General features: G+C 55.1%; 1 protein-coding gene across 1 annotated transcript in view; it reads left to right on the forward strand.

Moving 5' to 3' along the window:
- The window catches only part of LOC138358465 (uncharacterized), a 137724-nt gene that overhangs the window by 90563 nt on the left and 22604 nt on the right, over positions 1-24557 (forward strand). The window contains exons 3-10 of the mRNA XM_069316456.1: positions 7730-7873; positions 8557-8826; positions 10357-10512; positions 11291-11410; positions 13841-13984; positions 16732-16875; positions 19383-19526; positions 24302-24457. Of these exons, the coding sequence (XP_069172557.1) occupies positions 7730-7873; positions 8557-8826; positions 10357-10512; positions 11291-11410; positions 13841-13984; positions 16732-16875; positions 19383-19526; positions 24302-24457 (1278 nt within the window). The remainder of the gene's footprint in view (positions 1-7729; positions 7874-8556; positions 8827-10356; positions 10513-11290; positions 11411-13840; positions 13985-16731; positions 16876-19382; positions 19527-24301; positions 24458-24557) is intronic.

Below are 24557 nucleotides of genomic sequence, written 5' to 3' on the forward strand. Positions count from 1 at the left end.
CAGGTTGTGGTGAAGGTTATTGTGCAGGTAGTGGTGCAGGTTGTGGTGCAGGTTTTGGTGCAGGTTGTGGTGCAGGTTGTAGTGCAGGTTGTGGTGCATGTTGTGTTGCAGGTTGTGGTGCAGGTTATAGTGCAGGTTGTAGTGCAGGTAGTGGTGCAGGTTGTGGTGCAGGTTTTGGTGCAGGTTGTGGTGCAGGTTGTAGTGCAGGTTGTGGTGCTGGTTGTGGCTCAGGTTGTGGTGCAGGTTGTGGTGCAGATTTTCGAGCAGGTTGTCGTGCAGGTTGTGGTGCAGGTTGTGGTGTAGGTTGTGATGCACGTTGTTGTGCAGGTTGTGGTCGAGGTTGTAGTGCAGGTTGTGGTGCCAGTTGTAATGCAGGTTAGTGTTCAGGTTGTTGTTCAGGTTGTGGTCTAGGTTGTAGTGCAGGTTGCGGTGCAGGTTGTGGTGCAGGTTGTGGTGAAGGTTGTGGTGCAGGTTGTGGGGAAGGTTGTGTTGCAGGTTGTGGTGCAGGTTGTGGTGCAGGTTGTTGTGCAGGTTGTGGCTCAGACTGTGGTGCAGGTTGTGATGCTGGTGGTGATGCAGGTTGTGGTGCAGGTTGTGGTACAGGTTGTTGTGCAGGTTGTTGTGCAGGTTGTGGTGCAAGTTGTGGTGCAGGCTGTGGTGCAGGTTGTGGTGCAGGTTGTGGTGCAGGTTTTGGCTCAGACTGTGGTGCAGGTTGTGGTGCTGGTTGTGATGCACGTTGTGGTGCAGGTTGTGGTGCAGGTTATGGTGCAGGTTGTGGTGCAGGTTGTTGTGCAGGTTGTAGTGCAGGTTGTGGTGTTATTTGTGGTGCTGGTTGTGGTGCAGGTTGTGGTGCAGGTTGTGGTGCAGGCTGTGATGCTGGTTGTGGTTCTGGTTGTGGTGCAGGTTGTGGTGCAGGTTGTGGTGCTGGTTGTGGTGCAGGTTGTGGTGCAGGTTGTGGTGCAGGTTTTTGTGCAGGTTGTGGTGCAGGTTGTGATGCAGGTTGTGGTGCTGGGGTTGGTGCAGGTTGTGGTGCTGGTTGTGGTGCAGGTTGTTGTGCAGGTTGTGGTGCTGGTTGTGGTGCTGGTTGTGGTGCTGGTTTTGGTGCAGGTTGTGGTGCAGGTTGTTATGCAGGTTGTGGTGCTGGTTGTGGTGCTGGTTGTGGTGCTGGTTGTGGTGCATGTTGTGGTGCAGGTTGTGGTGCTGATTGTGGTGCTGGTTGTGGTGCAGGTTGTTGTGCAGTTTGTTGTGCAGGTTGTGGCTCAGGTTGTTGTGCAGGTTGTGGTGCAGGTTGTGATGCAGGTTGTGGTGCAGGTTGTGGTGCTGGTTGTGGTGCAGGTTGTGGTGCAGGTTGTGGTGCAGGTTATTGTGCAGGTTGTGGTCTAGGTTGTAGTGCAGGTTGTGGTGCAGGTTGTGGTGCAGGTTGTGGGGAAGGTTGTGGTGCTGGTTGTGGTGCAGGTTGTGGTGCAGGTTGTGGTCGAGGTTGTGGTGCAGGTTGTGGTGCAGGTTGTGGTGCAGGTTGTTGTGCAGGTTGTGGCTCAGACTGTGGTGCAGATTGTGGTGCAGGTTGTGGTGCAGGCTGTGGTGCAGGATGTGGTGCAGGTTGTAGTGCAGGTTTTGGCTCAGGTTGTGGTGCAGGTTGTGGTGCTGGTTGTGATGCACGTTGTGGTGCAGGTTGTGGTGAAGGTTATTGTGCAGGTTGTGGTGCAGGTTGTGGTGCAGGTTGTGGCTCAGGTTGTGGTGCAGGTGTTGGTGCTGGTTGTGGTGCAGGTTGTGGTGAAGGTTATTGTGCAGGTTGTGGTGCAGGTTGTGGTGCTGGTTGTGGTGCAGGTTGTGGTGCAGGTTGTGGTGCTGATTGTGGTGCTGGTTGTGGTGCAGGTTGTGGTGCAGTTTGTTGTGCAGGTTGTGGCTCAGGTTGTTGTGCAGGTTGTGGTGCAGGTTGTGATGCAGGTTGTGGCTCAGGTTGTGGTGCAGGTGGTGGTGCTGGTTGTGGTGCAGGTTGTGGTGCAGGTTGTGGTGCAGGTTATTGTGCAGGTTGTAGTCTAGGTTGTAGTGCAGGTTGTTGTGCAGGTTGTGGTGCAGGTTGTAGTGAAGGTTGTGGTACAGGTTGTGGTGCTGGTTGTGGTGATGGTTGTGATGCAGGTTTTGGCTCAGGTTGTGGTGTAGGTTGTGGTGCAGGTTGTGGTGCAGGCTGTGGTGCAGGTTGTGGTGCTGGTTGTGGTGAAGGTTGTGGTGCTGGTTGTGGGGCTGGTTGTGGTGCAGGTTGTGGTGAAGGTTTAGGCTCAGGTTGTGGTGCAGGTTGTGGTGCTGGTTGTGGTGTTGGTTGTGGTGCAGATTGTGGTGCAGGTTGTGGTGCAGGTTGTGGTACAGGTTGTTATGCAGGTTGTAGTGTAGGTTGTGGTGTTGGTTGTGGTGCTGGTTGTGGTGCAGGTTGTGGTGCAGGTTGTGGTGCAGGTTGTGGTGCTGGTTGTGGTTCTGGTTGTGGTGCAGGTTGTAGTGCAGGTTGTGGTGCAGGTTGTTGTGCAGGTTGTGGTGCAGGTTGTGATGCAGGTTGTGGTTCTGGTGGTGGTGCTGTTTGTGGTGAAGGTTGTGATGTACGTTGTTTTGCAGGTTGTGGTGCTGGTTGTGGTGCAGGTTGAGGGGCTGGTTGTGGTGCAGGTTGTGGTGCAGGTTGTGGTGCTGGTTGTAGTGCAGGTTGGTGTGCAGGTTGTGGTGCTGGTTGTGGTGCTGGTTGTGGTGCTAGTTGTGGTGCAGGTTGTGGTGCAGGTTGTGGTGCTGATTGTGGTGCTGGTTGTTGTGCACGTTGTGGTGCAGGTTGTGGTGCAGGTTGTGGTGCTGATTGTGGTGCTGGTTGTGGTGCACGTTGTGGTGCAGGTTGTTGAGCAGGTTCGGGTGCCGGTTGTGGTGCTGGTTGTTGTGCTAGTTGTGGTGCAGGTTTTGGTGCAGGCTGTGGTGCAGGTTGTTGTGCAGGTTGTCGTGGTGGTTGTGGTGGTGGTTGTGGTGCTGGTTGTGGTGCAGGTTGTAGTGCAGGATGTGGTGCAGGTTGTAGTGCAGGTTGTAGTGCAGGTGGTGGTGCAGGTTGTGTTGCAGGTTGTGGTGCAGGTTTTATTGCAGGTTGTTGTGCACTTTGTGGTGCAGGTTGTGATGCAGGTTGTGGTGAAGGTTGTGGTGCAGGTTGTAGTGCAGGTTGTTGTGCAGGTTGTCGTCGAGGTTGTGGTGCAGGTTGTGGTTCAGTTTGTTGTGCAGGTTGTTGTGCAGGTTGTGGCTCAGGTTGTGGTGCAGGTTGTGGTGCTGGTGGTGATGCAGAATGTGGTGCACGTTGTGGTGCAGGTTGTTGTGCAGGTTGTGGTCGAGGTTGTGGTGCAGGTTGTGGCCAAGGTTGTGGTGTAAGTTGTGGTCGAGGTTGTGGTGCAGGTTGTGGTCGAAGTTGTGGTGCAGGTTGTGGTGCAGGTTGTGGTGATGGTTGTGGTGCTGGTTGTGGTGCAGGTTTTTGTGCAGGTTGTGGTGCAGGTTGTGATGCAGGTTGTGGTGCTGGTTGTGGTGCAGGTTGTGGTGCTGGTTGTGGTGCAGGTTGTTGTGCAGGTTGTGGTGCTGGTTGTGGTGCTGGTTGTGGTGCTGGTTTTGGTGCAGGTTGTGGTGCAGGTTGTTATGCAGGTTGTGGTGCTGGTTGTGGTGCTGGTTGTGGTGCTGGTTGTGGTGCATGTTGTGGTGCAGGTTGTGGTGCTGATTGTGGTGCTGGTTGTGGTGCAGGTTGTTGTGCAGTTTGTTGTGCAGGTTGTGGCTCAGGTTGTTGTGCAGGTTGTGGTGCAGGTTGTGATGCAGGTTGTGGCTCAGGTTGTGGTGCAGGTTGTGGTGCTGGTTGTGGTGCAGGTTGTGGTGCAGGTTGTGGTGCAGGTTATTGTGCAGGTTGTGGTCTAGGTTGTAGTGCAGGTTGTGGTGCAGGTTGTGGTGCAGGTTGTGGGGAAGGTTGTGGTGCTGGTTGTGGTGCAGGTTGTGGTGCAGGTTGTGGTCGAGGTTGTGGTGCAGGTTGTGGTGCAGGTTGTGGTGCAGGTTGTTGTGCAGGTTGTGGCTCAGACTGTGGTGCAGATTGTGGTGCAGGTTGTGGTGCAGGCTGTGGTGCAGGATGTGGTGCAGGTTGTAGTGCAGGTTTTGGCTCAGGTTGTGGTGCAGGTTGTGGTGCTGGTTGTGATGCACGTTGTGGTGCAGGTTGTGGTGAAGGTTATTGTGCAGGTTGTGGTGCAGGTTGTGGTGCAGGTTGTGGCTCAGGTTGTGGTGCAGGTGTTGGTGCTGGTTGTGGTGCAGGTTGTGGTGAAGGTTATTGTGCAGGTTGTGGTGCAGGTTGTGGTGCTGGTTGTGGTGCAGGTTGTGGTGCAGGTTGTGGTGCTGATTGTGGTGCTGGTTGTGGTGCAGGTTGTGGTGCAGTTTGTTGTGCAGGTTGTGGCTCAGGTTGTTGTGCAGGTTGTGGTGCAGGTTGTGATGCAGGTTGTGGCTCAGGTTGTGGTGCAGGTTGTGGTGCTGGTTGTGGTGCAGGTTGTGGTGCAGGTTGTGGTGCAGGTTATTGTGCAGGTTGTAGTCTAGGTTGTAGTGCAGGTTGTTGTGCAGGTTGTGGTGCAGGTTGTAGTGAAGGTTGTGGTACAGGTTGTGGTGCTGGTTGTGGTGATGGTTGTGATGCAGGTTTTGGCTCAGGTTGTGGTGTAGGTTGTGGTGCAGGTTGTGGTGCAGGCTGTGGTGCAGGTTGTGGTGCTGGTTGTGGTGAAGGTTGTGGTGCAGGTTGTGGTGAAGGTTTAGGCTCAGGTTGTGGTGCAGGTTGTGGTGCTGGTTGTGGTGTTGGTTGTGGTGCAGATTGTGGTGCAGGTTGTGGTGCAGGTTGTGGTACAGGTTGTTATGCAGGTTGTAGTGTAGGTTGTGGTGTTGGTTGTGGTGCTGGTTGTGGTGCAGGTTGTGGTGCAGGTTGTGGTGCAGGTTGTGGTGCTGGTTGTGGTTCTGGTTGTGGTGCAGGTTGTAGTGCAGGTTGTGGTGCAGGTTGTTGTGCAGGTTGTGGTGCAGGTTGTGATGCAGGTTGTGGTTCTGGTGGTGGTGCTGTTTGTGGTGAAGGTTGTGATGTACGTTGTTTTGCAGGTTGTGGTGCTGGTTGTGGTGCAGGTTGAGGGGCTGGTTGTGGTGCAGGTTGTGGTGCAGGTTGTGGTGCTGGTTGTAGTGCAGGTTGGTGTGCAGGTTGTGGTGCTGGTTGTGGTGCTGGTTGTGGTGCTAGTTGTGGTGCAGGTTGTGGTGCAGGTTGTGGTGCTGATTGTGGTGCTGGTTGTTGTGCACGTTGTGGTGCAGGTTGTGGTGCAGGTTGTGGTGCTGATTGTGGTGCTGGTTGTGGTGCACGTTGTGGTGCAGGTTGTTGAGCAGGTTCGGGTGCCGGTTGTGGTGCTGGTTGTTGTGCTAGTTGTGGTGCAGGTTTTGGTGCAGGCTGTGGTGCAGGTTGTTGTGCAGGTTGTCGTGGTGGTTGTGGTGGTGGTTGTGGTGCTGGTTGTGGTGCAGGTTGTAGTGCAGGATGTGGTGCAGGTTGTAGTGCAGGTTGTAGTGCAGGTGGTGGTGCAGGTTGTGTTGCAGGTTGTGGTGCAGGTTTTATTGCAGGTTGTTGTGCACTTTGTGGTGCAGGTTGTGATGCAGGTTGTGGTGAAGGTTGTGGTGCAGGTTGTGGTGCAGGTTGTTGTGCAGGTTGTCGTCGAGGTTGTGGTGCAGGTTGTGGTTCAGTTTGTTGTGCAGGTTGTTGTGCAGGTTGTGGCTCAGGTTGTGGTGCAGGTTGTGGTGCTGGTGGTGATGCACGTTGTGGTGCAGGTTGTTGTGCAGGTTGTGGTCGAGGTTGTGGTGCAGGTTGTGGCCAAGGTTGTGGTGTAAGTTGTGGTCGAGGTTGTGGTGCAGGTTGTGGTCGAAGTTGTGGTGCAGGTTGTGGTGCAGGTTGTGGTGATGGTTGTGGTGCTGGTTGTGGTGCAGGTTGTGGTGAAGGTTGTGGTGCAGGTTGTGGTGCTGGTTGTTGTTCTGGTTGTGGTGCAGGTTGGGGTGCAGGTTGTGGTGCTGGGTTGGTGCAGGTTTGTGGTGAAGGCTGTGGTGCAGGTTGTTGTGGAGGTTGTGGCGCAGGTTGTGATGCAGGTTGTTGTGCAGGTTGTGGTGCTGGTTGTGGTGCAGGTTGTGGTGCTAGTTGTGGTGCAGGTTGTATTGCAGGTTGTGGTGCAGGTTGTTGTACAGGTTGTAGTGCAGGTTGTGGTGTTTGTTGTGGTGCTGGTTGTGGTGCAGGTTGTGGTGCAGGTTGTGGTGCAGGTAGTGGTGCAGGTTGTGGTGCTGGTTGTGGTTCTGGTTGTGGTGCAGGTTGTGGTGCAGGTTGTGGTGCAGGTTGGTTTGCAGGTTGTGGTGCTGGTTGTGGTGCAGGTTTTGGTGAAAGTTGTGGTGAAGGTTGTTGTGCAGGTTAATGTGCTGGGTGGTGCAGGTTGAGGGGCTGGTTGTGGTGCAGGTTGTGGTGCTAGTTGTGGTGCAGGTTGTGGTGCAGTTTGTGGTGCTGATTGTGGTGCTGGTTGTGGTGCTGGTTGTTGTGCTAGTTATGGTGCAGGTTGTTGTGCAGGTTGTGGTGCTTGTTGTGGTGCTTGTTGTTGTGCTAGTTGTGGTGCAAATTGTGGTGCAGGTTGTGGTGCTGATTGTGGTGCAGGTTGTGGTGCAGGTTGTTGTGCAGGTTGTGGCTCAGGTTGTGGCTCAGGTTGTGGTGCTGGTAGTGATGCAGGTTGTGGTGCAGGTTGTGGTGCAGGTTGTTGTGCAGGTTGTTGTGCAGGTTGTGGCTCAGGTTGTGGTGCAGATTGTGGCTCAGGTTGTGGTGTAGGTTGTGGTGCAGGTTGTGATGCAGGCTGTGGTGCAGGTTGTGGTGCAGGTTGTGGTGCAGGTTTTGGCTCAGGTTGTGGTGCAGGTTGTGGTGCAGGTTGTGGTGCTGGTGGTGATGCAGGTTGTGGTGCAGGTTGTGGTGCAGGTTGTTGTGCAGGTTGTTGTGCAGGTTGTGGCTCAGGTTGTGGTGCAGATTGTGGCTCAGGTTGTGGTGTAGGTTGTGATGCAGGTTCTGGTGCAGGTTGTGGTGCAGGTTGTGGGGCTGGTTGTGGCGCTGGTTGTGGCGCAGGTTGTGGTCGATGTTGTGGTGCCGGTTGTGGCGCAGGTTGTGGTCGAGTTTGTGGTGCAGGTTGTAGTCGAGGTTGTGGTGCAGGTTGTGGCCGAGGTTGTTGTGCAGGTTGTGGTCGAGGTTGTGGTGCAGGTTGTGGTCGAAGTTGTGGTGCAGGTTGTGGTGCAGGTTGTGGTGCAGGTTGTGCTGCAGGTTGTGGTGCTGGTTGTGGAGCAGGTTGTGGTGCAGGTTGTGGTGCAGGTTGTGGTGCTGGTTGTGGTGCTGGTTGTGGTGCCAGTTGTAGTGCAGGTTGTTGTGCAGGTTGTGGTGCTGATTGTGGTGCTGGATGTGGTGCAGGTTGTTGTGCAGGTTGTTGTGCAGGTTGTGGTGCTGGTTGTGGTGCTGGTTGTTGTGCTAGTTGTGGTGCAGGTTGTGATGCAGGTTGTGGTGCTGATTGTGGTGCTGGTTGTGGTGCAGGTTGTGGTGCAGTTTGTTGTGCAGGTTGTGTTGCTGGTTGTGGTGCTGGTTGTGGTGCTGGTTGTGGTGCAGGTTGTGGTGCAAATTGTGGTGCTGATTGTGGTGCAGGTTGTGGCTCACGTTGTGGTGTAGGTTGTGGTGCAGGTGGTGGTGCAGGCTGTGGTGCAGGTTGTGGTGCAGGTTGTGGTCGAGGTTGTGCTGCTGGTTGTGGCTGAGGTTATGGTGCAGGTTGTGGTCGAGGTTGTAGTGCAGGTTGTGGTCGAAGTTGTGGTGCAGGTTTGATGCTGGTTGTGGTGCTGGTTGTTGTGCAGGTTGTGGTGCAGGATGTGGTGCAGGTTGTTGTGCAGGTTTTTGTGCAGGTTGTAGTGCAGGTTGTGGTGTTGGTTGTGGTGCTGGTTGTTGTGTAGGTTGTGGTGCAGGTTGTGGTGCAGGTTGTGGTTCTGGTTGTGGTTCTGTTTGTGCTGCAGGTTGTGGTGCACGTTGTGGTGCAGGTTGTGGTGCTGGTTGTGGTTCTGGTTGTGGTGCAGGTTGATGTGCTGGTTTTGGTGCAGGTTGAGGGGATGGTTGTGGTGCAGGTTGTGGTGCAGGTTGATGTGCTGGTTTTGGTGTAGGTTGAGGGGATGGTTGTGGTGCAGGTTGTGGTGCAGGTTGATGTGCTGGTTTTGGTGCAGGTTGAGTTGATGGTTGTGGTGCAGGTTGTGGTGCAGGTTGATGTGCTGGTTTTGGTGCAGGTTGAGAGGATGGTTGTGGTGCAGGTTGTGGTGCAGGTTGTGGTCCTGGTTGTGGTGCAGGTTGTTGTGCAGGTTGTTGTACAGGTTGTGGTGCAGGTTGTGGTGCAGGTTGTGGTGCAGTTTGTTGTGCAGGTTGTGGCTCAGGTTGTGGTGCAGGTTGTGGTGCTGGTGGTTATGCAGGTTGTGGTGCAGGTTGTTGTGCAGGTTGTTGTGCAGGTTGTTGTGCAGGTTGTGGCTCAGGTTGTGGTGCAGGTTGTGGTTCAGGTTGTGGTTCAGGTTGTGGTGCAGGTTGTGGTGCACGCTGTCGTGCAGGTTGTGGCGCAGGTTGTGGTGCAGGTTGTAGTCGAGGTTGTGGTTCAGGTTGTGGCGCAGGTTGTGGTCGAGGTTGTCTTGCAGGATGTGGTCGAGGTTGAGGTGAAGGTTGTAGCCGAGGTTGTGGTGCAGGTTGTGGTCGAGGTTGTGGTCGAGGTTGTGGTGCAGGTTGTAGCCGAGGTTGTGGTGCAGGTTGTAGCCGAGGTTGTGGTGCAGGTTGTGGTGAAGGTTGTGGTGCAGGTTGTGGTCCAAGTTGTGGTGCAGGTTGTGGTGCAGGTTGTGGTGCTGGTTGTGGTGCTGGTTGTAGTGCAGGTTGTGGTGCAGGTTGTGTTGCAGTTTGTGGTGTAGGTTGTTGTGCAGGTTATAGTGCAGGTTGTGGTGTTGGTTGTGGTGCTGGTTGTGGTGCAGGTTGTGGTGCAGGATGTGGTGCAGGTTGTGGTGCTGGTTGTGGTTCTGTTAGTGGTGCAGGTTGTGGTGCAGGTTGTTGTGCAGATTGTGGTGCAGGTTGTGACGCAGGTTGTGGTGCTGGTTGTGGTGCAGGTTGTGGTGCAGGTTGTGGTTAAGGTTGTTGTGCACGTTGTGGTGCTGGTTGTGGTGCAGGTTGAGGGGCTGGTTGTGGTGTAGGTTGTGGTGCAGGTTGTGATGTAGGTTGTGGTGCTGGTTGAGGTGCAGGTTGTTGTGCAAGTTGTGGTGCTGGTTGTGGTGTTGGTTGTGGTGCTAGTTGTGGTGCAGGTTGTGGTGCAGGTTGTGGTGCGGATTGTGGTGCTAGTTGTGGTGCAGGTTGTTGTGCAGGTTGTTGTGCAGGTTGTGGCTCAGGTTGTGGTGCAGATTGTGGCTCAGGTTGTGGTGTAGGTTGTGGTGCAGGTTGTGGTGCAGGCTGTGGTGCAGGTTGTGGTGCAGGTTGTGGTGCAGGTTTTGGCTCAGGTTGTGGTGCAGGTTGTGGTGCTGGTGGTGATGCAGGTTGTGGTGCAGGTTGTGGTGCAGGTTGTTGTGCAGGTTGTTGTGCAGGTTGTGGCTCAGGTTGTGGTGCAGATTGTGGCTCAGGTTGTGGTGTAGGTTGTGATGCAGGTTGTGGTGCAGGTTGTGGTGCAGGTTGTGGGGCTGGTTGTGGCGCTGGTTGTGGCGCAGGTTGTGGTCGATGTTGTGGTGCCGGTTGTGGCGCAGGTTGTGGTCGAGTTTGTGGTGCAGGTTGTAGTCGAGGTTGTGGTGCAGGTTGTGGCCGAGGTTGTGGTGAAGGTTGTGTTCGAGGTTGTGGTGCAGGTTGTGGTCGAAGTTGTGGTGCAGGTTGTGGTGCAGGTTGAGCTGCAGGTTGTGGTGCTGGTTGTGGAGGAGGTTGTGGTGCAGGTTGTGGTGCAGGTTGTGGTGCTGGTTGTGGTGCTGGTTGTGGTGCCAGTTGTAGTGCAGGTTGTTGTGCAGGTTGTGGTGCTGATTGTGGTGCTGGATGTGGTGCAGGTTGTTGAGCAGGTTGTTGTGCAGGTTGTGGTGCTGGTTGTGGTGCTGGTTGTTGTGCTAGTTGTGGTGCAGGTTGTGATGCAGGTTGTGGTGCTGATTGTGGTGCTGGTTGTGGTGCAGGTTGTGGTGCAGGTTGTTGTGCAGGTTGTGTTGCTGGTTGTGGTGCTGGTTGTGGTGCTGGTTGTGGTGCAGGTTGTGGTGCAAATTGTGGTGCTGATTGTGGTGCAGGTTGTGGCTCACGTTGTGGTGTAGGTTGTGGTGCAGGTGGTGGTGCAGGCTGTGGTGCAGGTTGTGGTGCTGGTTGTGGTGCAGGTTGTGGTCGAGGTTGTGCTGCTGGTTGTGGCTGAGGTTATGGTGCGGGTTGTGGTCGAGGTTGTGGTGCAGGTTGTGGTCGAAGTTGTGGTGCAGGTTGAGGTGCAGGTTTGATGCTGGTTGTGGTGCTGGTTGTTGTGCAGGTTGTGGTGCAGGTTGTGGTGCAGGTTGTTGTGCAGGTTGTTGTGCAGGTTGTGGTGTTGGTTGTGGTGCTGGTTCTTGTGTAGGTTGTGGTGCAGGTTGTGGTGCAGGTTGTGGTGCTGGTTGTGGTTCTGTTTGTGGTGCAGGTTGTGGTGCAGGTTGTGGTGCAGGTTGTGGTGCTGGTTGTGGTTCTGGTTGTGGTGCAGGTTGATGTGCTGGTTTTGGTGCAGGTTGAGGGGATGGTTGTGGTGCAGGTTGTGGTGCAGGTTGATGTGCTGGTTTTGGTGCAGGTTGAGGGGATGGTTGTGGTGCAGGTTGTGGTGCAGGTTGTGGTCCTGGTTGTGGTGCAGGTTGTTGTGCAGGTCGTTGTGCAGGTTGTGGTGCAGGTTGTGGTGCAGGTTGTGGTGCTAATTGTGGTGCTGGTTGTGGTGCTGGTTGTTGTGCTAGTTGTGGTGCAGGTTGTTGTGCAGGTTGTGGTGCTTGTTGTGGTGCTGGTTGTTGTGCTAGTTGTGGTGCTGTTGTGGTTCAGGTTGTTGTGCTGATTGTGGTGCTGGTTGTGGTGCTGGTTGTGGTGCAGGTTGTGGTGCAGGTTGTGGTGCTGATTGTGGTGCTGGTTGTGGTGCAGGTTGTGGTGCAGGTTGTTGTGCAGGTTGTGGCTCAGGTTGTGGTGCAGGTTGTGGTGCTGGTGGTTATGCAGGTTGTGGTGCAGATTGTTGTGCAGGTTGTTGTGCAGGTTGTTGTGCAGGTTGTGGCTCAGGTTGTGGTGCAGGTTGTGGTTCAGGTTGTGTTGCAGGTTGTGGTGCACGCTGTCGTGCAGGTTGTGGCGCAGGTTGTGGTGCAGGTTGTAGTCGAGGTTGTGGTTCAGGTAGTGGCGCAGGTTGTGGTCGAGGTTGTCTTGCAGGATGTGGTCGAGGTTGAGGGTGAAGGTTGTAGCCGAGGTTGTGGTGCAGGTTGTGGTCGAGGTTGTGGTCGAGGTTGTGGTGCAGGTTGTAGCCGAGGTTGTGGTGCAGGTTGTAGCCGAGGTTGTGGTGCAGGTTGTGGTGGAGGTTGTGGTGCAGGTTGTGGTCCAAGTTGTGGTGCAGGTTGTGGTGCAGGTTGTGGTGCTGGTTGTGGTGCTGGTTGTAGTGCAGGTTGTGGTGCAGGTTGTAGTGCAGGTTGTGTTGCAGTTTGTGGATTAGGTTGTTGTGCAGGTTATAGTGCAGGTTGTGGTGTTGGTTGTGGTGCTGGTTGTGGTGCAGGTTGTGTTGCAGGGTGTGGTGCAGGTTGTGGTGCTGGTTGTGGTTCTGGTTGTGGTGCAGGTTGTGGTGCAGGTTGTTGTGCAGGTTGTGGTGCAGGTTGTGACGCAGGTTGTGGTGCTGGTTGTGGTGCAGGTTGTGGTGTAGGTTGTGGTTAAGGTTGTTGTGCACGTTGTGGTGCAGGTTGAGGGGCTGGTTGTGGTGTAGGTTGTGGTGCAGGTTGTGATGTAGGTTGTGGTGCTGGTTGAGGTGCAGGTTGTTGTGCAAGTTGTGGTGCTGGTTGTGGTGTTGGTTGTGGTGCTAGTTGTGGTGCAGGTTGTGGTGCAGGTTGTGGTGCGGATTGTGGTGCTAGTTGTGGTGCAGGTTGTTGTGCAGGTTGTTGTGCAGGTTGTGGTGCTGGTTGTGGAGCTGGTTGTTGTGCTAGTTGTGGTGCAGGTTGTGGTGCAGGTTGTGGTGCTGATTGTGGTGCTGGTTGTGGTTCAGGTTGTGGTGCAGGTTGTTGTGCAGGTTGTGGTGCTGGTTGTGGTTCTGGTTGTTGTGCTGGTTGTGGTGCAGATTGTGGTGCAGGTTGTGGTGCTGATTGTGGTGCTGGTTGTGGTGCAGGTTGTTGTGTAGGTTGTGGTGCAGGTTATAGTGCAGGTTGTGGTGCTGGTTGTGGGGCAAGTTGTGGTCGAGGTTGTGGTGCAGGTTGTGGTGCAGGTTATGGTGCAGGTTGTGGTGCAGGTTGTGGTGCTGGTTGTGGTTCTGGTTGTGGTGCAGGTTGTGGCTCGGGTTGTGGTGCAGGTTGTGGAGCAGGTGGTGGTGCAGGCTGTGGTGCAGGTTGTGGTGCTGGTTGTGGTGCAGGTTGTGGTGCAGGTTGTGGTGCAGGTTGTTGTGCAGGTTGTAGTGTAGGTTGTGGTGTTGGTTGTGGTGCTGGTTGTGGTGCAGGTTGTGGTGCAGGTTGTGGTGCAGGTTGTTATGCTGGTTGTGGTTCTGGTTGTGGTGCAGTGCTGGTTGTAGTTCTGGTTGTGGTGCAGGTTGTGGTGCAGGTTGTGGTGCAGGTTGTGATGCAGGTTGTGGTGCTGGTTGTGATGCAGGTTGTGGTGCAGGTTGTGGTGAAGGTTGTTGTGCAGGTTGATGTGCTCGTTGTGGTGCAGGTTGTGGTGCTGGTTGTGGTTCTGGTTGTGGTGCAGGTTGTGGTGCAGGTTGTGGTGCAGGTTGTGGTGCTGGTTGTGGTGCTGGTTGTAGAGCAGGTTGTTGTGCAGGTTGTAGTGCTGGTTGTGGTGCTGGTTGTGGTGCTGGTTGTGGTGATTGTTGTGGTGCAGGTTGTGGTGCAGGTTGTGGTGCTGATTGTGGTGCTGGTTGTGGTGCTGGTTGTTGTGCTAGTTGTGGTGCAGGTTGTTGTATAGGTTGTGGTACTTGTTGTGGTGCTGGTTGTTGTGCTAGTTGTGGTGCAGGTTGTGGTGCAGGTTGTGGTGCTGATTGTGGTGCTGGTTGTGGTGCTGGTTGTGGTGCAGTTTGTGGTGCAGGTTATGGTGCTGATTGTGGTGCTGGTTGTGGTGCTGGTTGTGGTGCAGGTTGTTGTGCAGGTTGTGGCTCAGGTTGTGGTGCAGGTTGTGGTGCTGGTGGTGATGCAGGTTGTGTTGCAGGTTGTGGTGCAGGTTGTTGTGTAGGTTGTTGTGCAGGTTGTGGCTCAGGTTGTGGTGCAGGTTGTGGCTAAGGTTGTGGTGCAGGTTGTGGTGCAGGTTTTGGCTCAGGTTGTGGTGCAGGTTGTGGTGCTGGTGGTGATGCAGGTTGTGTTGCAGGTTGTGGTGCAGGTTGTTGTGTAGGTTGTTGTGCAGGTTGTGTCTCATGTTGTGGTGCAGGTTGTGGTGCAGGTTGTGGTGCAGGCTGTGGTGCAGGTTGTGGGGCAGGTTGTGGTGCAGGTTTTGGCTCAGGTTGTGGTGCAGGTTGTGGGGCTGGTTGTGATGCAGGTTGTGGTGCAGGTTGTGGTGAAGGTTGTTGTGCAGGTTGTGGTGAAAGTTGTGGCGCTGGTTGTGGCGCAGGTTGTGGTGCAGGTTGGGGTCGAGGTTGTGGTGCAGGTTGTGGCGCAGGTTGTGATCGAGGTTGTGGTGCAGGTTGTGGTCGAGGTTGTAGTGCAGGTTGTGGCCGAGGTTGTGGCCGAGGTTGTGGTGCAGGTTGTGGTCGAGATTGTGGTGCAGGTTGTGGTCGAAGTTGTGGTGCAGGTTGTGGTGCAGGTTGTGGTGCTGGTTATGGTGCTGGTTGTGGTGCAGGTTGTGGTGCAGGTTGTACTGCAGGTTTTGGTGCAGGTTGTTGTGCAGGTTGTAGTGCAGGTTGTGGTGTTGGTTGTGGTGCTGGTTGTGGTGGAGGTTGTGGTGCAGTTTGTGGTGCTGGTTGTGGTGCAGGTTGTGGTGAAGGTTGTGGTGCTGGTTGTAGTGCTAGTTGTAGTGCAGGTTGTGGTGCAGGTTGTGGTGCTGATTGTGGTGCTGGTTGTGGTGCAGGTTTTTGTGAAGGTTGTTGAGCAGGTTGTGGTGCTGGTTGTGGTGCTGGTTGTTGTGTTAGTTGTCGTGAAGGTTGTGGTGCAGGTTGTGGTGCTGATTGTGGTGCTGGTTGTGGTGCAGGTTGTGGTGCAAGTTGTTGTGCAGGTTGTGGTGCTGGTTGTGGTGCTGGTTGTGGTGTTGGTTGTGGTGCAGGTTGTGGTGCAGGTTGTGGTGCTGATTGTGGTGCTGGTTGTGGTGCAGGTTGTGGTGCAGGTTGTGGTGCAGGTTATGGTGCAGGTTGTGGTGCTGGTTGTGGTGCAGGTTGTGGTGCAGGTTGTGGTGCAGGTTATGGTGCAGGTTGTGGTGCTGGTTGTGGTGCAGGTTGTGGTCGAGGTTGTGGTGCAGGTTGTGGTGCAGGTTATGGTGCAGGTTGTGGTGCAGGTTGTGGGGCTGGTTGTGGCTCTGGTTGTGGTGCAGGTTGTGGTGCAGGCTGTGGTGCAGGTTGTAGTGCAGGTTGTGGTGTTGGTTGTAGTGCTGGTTGTTGTGCAGGTTGTGGTGCAGGTTGTGGTGCAGGTTGTGGTGCTGGTTGTGGTTCTGGTTGTGGTGCAGGTTGTGGTGCAGGTTGTGGTGCAGGTTGTGGTGCTGGTTGTGGTTCTGGTTGTGGTGCAGGTTGTCGTGCAGGTTGTGGTGCAGGTTGCGATGCAGGTTGTGGTGCTGGTTGTGGTGCTAGTTGTGGTGCTGATTGTGGTGCTGCTTGTGGTGCAGGTTGTGGTGCAAGTTGTTGTGCAGGTTGTGGCTCAGGTTGTGGTGCAGGTTTTGGTGAAGGTTGTGGTGAAGGTTGTTGTGCTGGTTGTGGTGCAGGTTGAGGGGATGGTTGTGGTGCAGGTTGTGGTGCAGGTTGTGGTGCTGGTTGTGGTGCAGGTTGTTGTGCAGGTTGTGGTGCTGGTTGTGGTGCTGGTTGTGGTGCTAGTTGTGGTGCAGGTTGTGGTGCAGGTTGTGGTGCTGATTGTGGTGCTGGTTGTGGTGCTGGTTGTTGTGCTAGTTGTGGTGCAGGTTGTTGTGCAGGTTGGTGTGCTGATTGTGGTGCTGGTTGTGGTGCTGGTTGTGGTGCAGGTTGTGGTGCAGGTTGTGGTGCAGGTTGTGGTGCTGAATGTGGTGCTGGATGTGGTGCAGGTTGTGGTGCAGGTTGTTGTGCAGGTTGTGGCTCAGGTTGTGGTGCAGGTTGTGGTGCTGGTGGTGATGCAGGTTGTGGTGCAGGTTGTTGTGCAGGTTGTTGTGCAGATTGTTGTGCAGGTTGTGGTGCTGGTTGTGGTGCAGGTTGTGGCTCAGGTTGTGGTGCAGGTTGTGCTTCAGGTTGTGTTGCAGGTTGTGGTGCAGGTTGTGGTGCAGGCTGTGGTGCAGGTTGTGGCGCAGGTTGTGGTGCAGGTTGTGGTCGAGGTTGTGGTGCAGGTTGTGGCGCAGGTTGTGATCGAGGTTGTGGTGCAGGTTGTAGCCGAGGTTGTGGTGCAGGTTGTGGTCGAGGTTGTGGTCGAGGTTGTGGTGCAGGTTGTAGCCGAGGTTGTGGTCGAGGTTGTGGTGCAGGTTGTGGCGCAGGTTGTGATCGAGGTTGTGGTGCAGGTTGTAGCCGAGGTTGTGGTGCAGGTTGTGGTCGAGGTTGTGGTCGAGGTTGTGGTGCAGGTTGTAGCCGAGGTTGTGGTGCAGGTTGTGGTCGAGATTGTGGTGCAGGTTGTGGTCGAAGTTGTGGTGCATGTTGTGGTGCAGGTTGTGGTGCTGGTTGTGGTGCTGGTTGTAGTGCTGGTTGTAGTGCAGGTTGTGGTGCAGTTTGTGGTGCGGTTGTTGTGCAGGTTGCAGTGCAGGTTATGGTGTTGGTTGTGGTGCTGGTTGTGGTGCAGGTTGTTGTGCAGGTTGTTGTGCAGGTTGTGGTGCTGGTTGTGGAGCTGGTTGTTGGGCTAGTTGTGGTGCAGGTTGTGGTGCTGATTGTGGTGCTGGTTGTGGTTCAGGTTGTGGTGCAGGTTGTTGTGCAGGTTGTGGTGCAGGTTGTGGTGCTGGTGGTGATGCAGGTTGTGTTGCAGGTTGTGGTGCAGGTTGTTGTGTAGGTTGTTGTGCAGGTTGTGGCTCAGGCTGTGGTGCAGGTTGTGGCTAAGGTTGTGGTGCAGGTTGTGGTGCAGGTTTTGGCTCAGGTTGTGGTGCAGGTTGTGGTGCTGGTGGTGATGCAGGTTGTGTTGCAGGTTGTGGTGCAGGTTGTTGTGTAGGTTGTTGTGCAGGTTGTGTCTCAGGTTGTGGTGCAGGTTGTGGTGCAGGCTGTGGTGCAGGTTGTGGTGCAGGTTGTGGTGCAGGTTTTGGCTCAGGTTGTGGTGCAGGTTGTGGGGCTGGTTGTGATGCAGGTTGTGGTGCAGGTTGTGGTGAAGGTTGTTGTGCAGGTTGTGGTCAAAGTTGTGGCGCTGGTTGTGGCGCAGGTTGTGGTGCAGGTTGGGGTCGAGGTTGTGGTGCAGGTTGTGGCGCAGGTTGTGATCGAGGTTGTGGTGCAGGTTGTGGTCGAGGTTGTAGTGCAGGTTGTGGCTGAGGTTGTGGCCGAGGTTGTGGTGCAGGTTGTGGTCGAGATTGTGGTGCAGGTTGTGGTCGAAGTTGTGGTGCAGGTTGTGGTGCAGGTTGTGGTGCTGGTTGTGGTGCTGGTTGTGGTGCAGGTTGTGGTGCAGGTTTTGGTGCTGGATGTTGTGCAGGTTGTAGTGCAGGTTGTGGTGTTGGTTGTGGTGCTGGTTGTGGTGGAGGTTGTGGTGCAGTTTGTGGTGCTGGTTGTGGTGCAGGTTGTGGTGCAGGTTGTGGTGCTGGTTGTAGTGCTAGTTGTGGTGCAGGTTGTGGTGCAGGTTGTGGTGCTGATTGTGGTGCTGGTTGTGGTGCAGGTTTTTGTGAAGGTTGTTGAGCAGGTTGTGGTGCTGGTTGTGGTGCTGGTTGTTGTGTTAGTTGTCGTGAAGGTTGTGGTGCAGGTTGTGGTGCTGATTGTGGTGCTGGTTGTGGTGCAGGTTGTGGTGCAAGTTGTTGTGCAGGTTGTGGTGCTGGTTGTGGTGCTGGTTGTGGTGTTGGTTGTGGTGCAGGTTGTGGTGCAGGTTGTGGTGCTGATTGTGGTGCTGGTTGTGGTGCAGGTTGTGGTGCAGGTTGTGGTGCAGGTTATGGTGCAGGTTGTGGTGCTGGTTGTGGTGCAGGTTGTGGTCGAGGTTGTGGTGCAGGTTGTGGTGCAGGTTATGGTGCAGGTTGTGGTGCAGGTTGTGGGGCTGGTTGTGGCTCTGGTTGTGGTGCAGGTTGTGGTGCTGGCTGTGGTGCAGGTTGTGGTGCTGGTTGTGGTGAAGGTTGTGGTGCTGGTTGTGGTACTGGCTGTGGTGCAGGTTGTGGTGCAGGTTGTGGTGCAGGTTGTGGTGCTGGTTGTGGTGCAGGTTGTGGTGCAGGTTGTGCCGCAGGTTTTGGTGCAGGTTGTTGTGCAGGTTGTAGTGCAGGTTGTGGTGTTGGTTGTAGTGCTGGTTGTTGTGCAGGTTGTGGTGCAGGTTGTGGTGCAGGTTGTGGTGCAGGTTGTGGTGCTGGTTGTGGTGCAGGTTGTGGTGCAGGTTGTGGTGCAGGTTGTGGTGCTGGTTGTGGTTCTGGTTGTGGTGCAGGTTGTCGTGCAGGTTGTGGTGCAGGTTGCGATGCAGGTTGTGGTGCTGGTTGTGGTGCTGATTGTGGTGCTGATTGTGGTGCTGCTTGTGGTGCAGGTTGTGGTGCAAGTTGTTGTGCAGGTTGTGGCTCAGGTTGTGGTGCAGGTTTTGGTGAAGGTTGTGGTGAAGGTTGTTGTGCTGGTTGTGGTGCAGGTTGAGGGGATGGTTGTGGTGCAGGTTGTGGTGCAGGTTGTGGTGCAGATTGTGGTGCTGGTTGTGGTGCAGGTTGTTGTGCAGGTTGTGGTGCTGTTTGTGGTGCTGGTTGTGGTGCTAGTTGTGGTGCAGGTTGTGGTGCAGGTTGTGGTGCTGATTGTGGTGCTGGTTGTGGTGCTGGTTGTTGTGCTAGTTGTGGTGCAGGTTGTTGTGCAGGTTGGTGTGCTGATTGTGGTGCTGGTTGTGGTGCTGGTTGTAGTGCAGGTTGTGGTGCAGGTTGTGATCGAGGTTGTGGTGCAGGTTGTAGCCGAGGTTGTGGTGCAGGTTGTGGTCGAGGTTGTGGTCGAGGTTGTGGTGCAGGTTGTAGCCGAGGTTGTGGTCGAGGTTGTGGTGCAGGTTGTGGCGCAGGTTGTGATCGAGGTTGTGGTGCAGGTTGTAGCCGAGGTTGTGGTGCAGGTTGTGGTCGAGGTTGTGGTCGAGGTTGTGGTGCAGGTTGTAGCCGAGGTTGTGGTGCAGGTTGTGGTCGAGATTGTGGTGCAGGTTGTGGTCGAAGTTGTGGTGCATGTTGTGGTGCAGGTTGTGGTGCTGGTTGTGGTGCTGGTTGTAGTGCTGGTTGTAGTGCAGGTTGTGGTGCAGTTTGTGGTGCGGTTGTTGTGCAGGTTGCAGTGCAGGTTATGGTGTTGGTTGTGGTGCTGGTTGTGGTGCAGGTTGTTGTGCAGGTTGTTGTGCAGGTTGTGGTGCTGGTTGTGGAGCTGGTTGTTGGGCTAGTTGTGGTGCAGGTTGTGGTGCTGATTGTGGTGCTGGTTGTGGTTCAGGTTGTGGTGCAGGTTGTTGTGCAGGTTGTGGTGCAGGTTGTGGTGCTGGTGGTGATGCAGGTTGTGTTGCAGGTTGTGGTGCAGGTTGTTGTGTAGGTTGTTGTGCAGGTTGTGGCTCAGGCTGTGGTGCAGGTTGTGGCTAAGGTTGTGGTGCAGGTTGTGGTGCAGGTTTTGGCTCAGGTTGTGGTGCAGGTTGTGGTGCTGGTGGTGATGCAGGTTGTGTTGCAGGTTGTGGTGCAGGTTGTTGTGTAGGTTGTTGTGCAGGTTGTGTCTCAGGTTGTGGTGCAGGTTGTGGTGCAGGCTGTGGTGCAGGTTGTGGTGCAGGTTGTGGTGCAGGTTTTGGCTCAGGTTGTGGTGCAGGTTGTGGGGCTGGTTGTGATGCAGGTTGTGGTGCAGGTTGTGGTGAAGGTTGTTGTGCAGGTTGTGGTCAAAGTTGTGGCGCTGGTTGTGGCGCAGGTTGTGGTGCAGGTTGGGGTCGAGGTTGTGGTGCAGGTTGTGGCGCAGGTTGTGATCGAGGTTGTGGTGCAGGTTGTGGTCGAGGTTGTAGTGCAGGTTGTGGCTGAGGTTGTGGCCGAGGTTGTGGTGCAGGTTGTGGTCGAGATTGTGGTGCAGGTTGTGGTCGAAGTTGTGGTGCAGGTTGTGGTGCAGGTTGTGGTGCTGGTTGTGGTGCTGGTTGTGGTGCAGGTTGTGGTGCAGGTTTTGGTGCTGGATGTTGTGCAGGTTGTAGTGCAGGTTGTGGTGTTGGTTGTGGTGCTGGTTGTGGTGGAGGTTGTGGTGCAGTTTGTGGTGCTGGTTGTGGTGCAGGTTGTGGTGCAGGTTGTGGTGCTGGTTGTAGTGCTAGTTGTGGTGCAGGTTGTGGTGCAGGTTGTGGTGCTGATTGTGGTGCTGGTTGTGGTGCAGGTTTTTGTGAAGGTTGTTGAGCAGGTTGTGGTGCTGGTTGTGGTGCTGGTTGTTGTGTTAGTTGTCGTGAAGGTTGTGGTGCAGGTTGTGGTGCTGATTGTGGTGCTGGTTGTGGTGCAGGTTGTGGTGCAAGTTGTTGTGCAGGTTGTGGTGCTGGTTGTGGTGCTGGTTGTGGTGTTGGTTGTGGTGCAGGTTGTGGTGCAGGTTGTGGTGCTGATTGTGGTGCTGGTTGTGGTGCAGGTTGTGGTGCAGGTTGTGGTGCAGGTTATGGTGCAGGTTGTGGTGCTGGTTGTGGTGCAGGTTGTGGTCGAGGTTGTGGTGCAGGTTGTGGTGCAGGTTATGGTGCAGGTTGTGGTGCAGGTTGTGGGGCTGGTTGTGGCTCTGGTTGTGGTGCAGGTTGTGGTGCTGGCTGTGGTGCAGGTTGTGGTGCTGGTTGTGGTGAAGGTTGTGGTGCTGGTTGTGGTACTGGCTGTGGTGCAGGTTGTGGTGCAGGTTGTGGTGCAGGTTGTGGTGCTGGTTGTGGTGCAGGTTGTGGTGCAGGTTGTGCCGCAGGTTTTGGTGCAGGTTGTTGTGCAGGTTGTAGTGCAGGTTGTGGTGTTGGTTGTAGTGCTGGTTGTTGTGCAGGTTGTGGTGCAGGTTGTGGTGCAGGTTGTGGTGCAGGTTGTGGTGCTGGTTGTGGTGCAGGTTGTGGTGCAGGTTATGGTGCAGGTTGTGGTGCTGGTTGTGGTTCTGGTTGTGGTGCAGGTTGTCGTGCAGGTTGTGGTGCAGGTTGCGATGCAGGTTGTGGTGCTGGTTGTGGTGCTGATTGTGGTGCTGATTGTGGTGCTGCTTGTGGTGCAGGTTGTGGTGCAAGTTGTTGTGCAGGTTGTGGCTCAGGTTGTGGTGCAGGTTTTGGTGAAGGTTGTGGTGAAGGTTGTTGTGCTGGTTGTGGTGCAGGTTGAGGGGATGGTTGTGGTGCAGGTTGTGGTGCAGGTTGTGGTGCAGATTGTGGTGCTGGTTGTGGTGCAGGTTGTTGTGCAGGTTGTGGTGCTGGTTGTGGTGCTGGTTGTGGTGCTAGTTGTGGTGCAGGTTGTGGTGCAGGTTGTGGTGCTGATTGTGGTGCTGGTTGTGGTGCTGGTTGTTGTGCTAGTTGTGGTGCAGGTTGTTGTGCAGGTTGGTGTGCTGATTGTGGTGCTGGTTGTGGTGCTGGTTGTAGTGCAGGTTGTGGTGCAGGTTGTGGTGCTGATTGTGGTGCTGGATGTGGTGCAGGTTGTGGTGCAGGTTGTTGTGCAGGTTGTGGCTCAGGTAGTGGTGGTGGTTGTGGTGCTGGTGGTGATGCAGGTTGTGGTGCAGGTTGTTGTGCAGATTGTTGTGCAAGTTGTGGCTCAGGTTGTGGTGCAGGTTGTGGTGCAGGTTGTGGCTCAGGTTGTGGTGCAGGTTGTGGTGCAGGTTGTGGTGCTGGTTGTTGTGCAGGTTGTGGTGCTGGTTGTGGTGCTGGTTGTGGTGCTGGTTTTGGTGCAGGTTGTGGTGCTGGTTGTTGTGCAGGTTGTGGTGCTGGTTGTGGTGCTGGTTGTGGTGCTGGTTGTGGTGCTGGTTGTGGTGCTGGTTGTGGTGCAGGTTGTGGTGCAGGTTGTGGCTCAGGTTGTGGTGCAGGTTGTGCTTCAGGTTGTGTTGCAGGTTGTGGTGCAGGTTGTGGTGCAGGTTGTGGCTCAGGTTGTGGTGTAGGTTGTGCTTCAGGTTGTGTTGCAGGTTGTGGTGCTGGTTGTGGTGCAGATTGTGGCTCAGGTTGTGGTGCAGGTTGTGCTTCAGGTTGTGGTGCAGGTTGTGGTGCTGGTGGTGATGCAGGTTGTGGTGCAGGTTGTTGTGCAGGTTGTTGTGCAGGTTGTTGTGCAGGTTGTGGTGCTGGTTGTGGTGCAGGTTGTGGCTCAGGTTGTGCTTCAGGTTGTGTTGCAGGTTGTGGTGCAGGCTGTGGTGCAGGTTGTGGCGCAGGTTGTGGTGCAGGTTGTGGTCGAGGTTGTGGTGCAGGTTGTGGCGCAGGTTGTGGTCGAGGTTGTGGTGCAGGTTGTAGCCGAGGTTGTGGTGCAGGTTGTGGTCGAGATTGTGGTGCAGGTTGTGGTCGAAGTTGTGGTGCATGTTGTGGTGCAGGTTGTGGTGCTGGTTGTGGTGCTGGTTGTAGTGCAGGTTGTGGTGCAGGTTGTGGTGCAGTTTGTGGTGCGGTTGTTGTGCAGGTTGCAGTGCAGGTTGTGGTGTTGGTTGTGGTGCTGGTTGTGGTGCAGGTTGTTGTGCAGGTAGTGGTGCTGGTTGTGGAGCTGGTTGTTGGGCTAGTTGTGGTGCAGGTTGTGGTGCTGATTGTGGTGCTGGTTGTGGTTCAGGTTGTGGTGCAGGTTGTTGTGCAGGTTGTGGTGCTGGTTGTGGTTCTGGTTGTGGTGCTGGTTGTGGTGCAGATTGTGGTGCAGGTTGTGGTGCTGATTGTGGTGCTGGTTGTGGTGCAGGTTGTTGTGTAGGTTGTGGTGCAGGTTATGGTGCAGGTTGTGGTGCTGGTTGTGGTGCAGGTTCTGGTCGAGGTTGTTGTGCAGGTTGTGGTGCAGGTTATGGTGCAGGTTGTGGTGCAGGTTGTGGTGCTGGTTGTGGTTCTGGTTGTGGTGCAGGTTGTGGCTCAGGTTGTGGTGCAGGTTGTGGTGCAGGTGGTGGTGCAGGCTGTGGTGCAGGTTGTGGTGCTGGTTGTGGTGAAGGTTGTGGTGCTGGTTGTGGTACTGGTTGTGGTGCAGGTTATGGTGCAGGTTTTGGCTCAGGTTGTGGTGCAGGTTGTGGTGCTGGTTGTGATGCAGGTTGTGGTGCAGGTTGTGTTGCAGGTTGTGGGGCTGGTTGTGGCGCTAGGTTTGGCGCAGGTTGTGGTGCAGGTTGTGGTCGAGGTTGTGGTGCCGGTTGTGGTCGAGGTTTTGGTGCAGGTTGTGGTCGAGGTTGTGGTCGAGGTTGTGGTGCAGGTTGTAGCCGAGGTTGTGGTGCAGGTTGTAGCCGAGGTTGTGGTGCAGGTTGTGGTGAAGGTTGTGGTGCAGGTTGTGGTCCAAGTTGTGGTGCAGGTTGTGGTGCAGGTTGTGGTGCTGGTTGTGGTGCTGGTTGTAGTGCAGGTTGTGGTGCAGGTTGTGTTGCAGTTTGTGGTGTAGGTTGTTGTGCAGGTTATAGTGCAGGTTGTGGTGTTGGTTGTGGTGCTGGTTGTGGTGCAGGTTGTGGTGCAGGATGTGGTGCAGGTTGTGGTGCTGGTTGTGGTTCTGTTAGTGGTGCAGGTTGTGGTGCAGGTTGTTGTGCAGATTGTGGTGCAGGTTGTGACGCAGGTTGTGGTGCTGGTTGTGGTGCAGGTTGTGGTGCAGGTTGTGGTTAAGGTTGTTGTGCACGTTGTGGTGCTGGTTGTGGTGCAGGTTGAGGGGCTGGTTGTGGTGTAGGTTGTGGTGCAGGTTGTGATGTAGGTTGTGGTGCTGGTTGAGGTGCAGGTTGTTGTGCAAGTTGTGGTGCTGGTTGTGGTGTTGGTTGTGGTGCTAGTTGTGGTGCAGGTTGTGGTGCAGGTTGTGGTGCGGATTGTGGTGCTAGTTGTGGTGCAGGTTGTTGTGCAGGTTGTTGTGCAGGTTGTGGCTCAGGTTGTGGTGCAGATTGTGGCTCAGGTTGTGGTGTAGGTTGTGGTGCAGGTTGTGGTGCAGGCTGTGGTGCAGGTTGTGGTGCAGGTTGTGGTGCAGGTTTTGGCTCAGGTTGTGGTGCAGGTTGTGGTGCTGGTGGTGATGCAGGTTGTGGTGCAGGTTGTGGTGCAGGTTGTTGTGCAGGTTGTTGTGCAGGTTGTGGCTCAGGTTGTGGTGCAGATTGTGGCTCAGGTTGTGGTGTAGGTTGTGATGCAGGTTGTGGTGCAGGTTGTGGTGCAGGTTGTGGGGCTGGTTGTGGCGCTGGTTGTGGCGCAGGTTGTGGTCGATGTTGTGGTGCCGGTTGTGGCGCAGGTTGTGGTCGAGTTTGTGGTGCAGGTTGTAGTCGAGGTTGTGGTGCAGGTTGTGGCCGAGGTTGTGGTGAAGGTTGTGTTCGAGGTTGTGGTGCAGGTTGTGGTCGAAGTTGTGGTGCAGGTTGTGGTGCAGGTTGTGCTGCAGGTTGTGGTGCTGGTTGTGGAGGAGGTTGTGGTGCAGGTTGTGGTGCAGGTTGTGGTGCTGGTTGTGGTGCTGGTTGTGGTGCCAGTTGTAGTGCAGGTTGTTGTGCAGGTTGTGGTGCTGATTGTGGTGCTGGATGTGGTGCAGGTTGTTGAGCAGGTTGTTGTGCAGGTTGTGGTGCTGGTTGTGGTGCTGGTTGTTGTGCTAGTTGTGGTGCAGGTTGTGATGCAGGTTGTGGTGCTGATTGTGGTGCTGGTTGTGGTGCAGGTTGTGGTGCAGGTTGTTGTGCAGGTTGTGTTGCTGGTTGTGGTGCTGGTTGTGGTGCTGGTTGTGGTGCAGGTTGTGGTGCAAATTGTGGTGCTGATTGTGGTGCAGGTTGTGGCTCACGTTGTGGTGTAGGTTGTGGTGCAGGTGGTGGTGCAGGCTGTGGTGCAGGTTGTGGTGCTGGTTGTGGTGCAGGTTGTGGTCGAGGTTGTGCTGCTGGTTGTGGCTGAGGTTATGGTGCGGGTTGTGGTCGAGGTTGTGGTGCAGGTTGTGGTCGAAGTTGTGGTGCAGGTTGAGGTGCAGGTTTGATGCTGGTTGTGGTGCTGGTTGTTGTGCAGGTTGTGGTGCAGGTTGTGGTGCAGGTTGTTGTGCAGGTTGTTGTGCAGGTTGTGGTGTTGGTTGT

The sequence above is a fragment of the Procambarus clarkii genome, chromosome 83, assembly GCF_040958095.1.
Source record: "Procambarus clarkii isolate CNS0578487 chromosome 83, FALCON_Pclarkii_2.0, whole genome shotgun sequence".
Taxonomy (NCBI): Eukaryota; Metazoa; Arthropoda; class Malacostraca; order Decapoda; family Cambaridae; genus Procambarus; species Procambarus clarkii.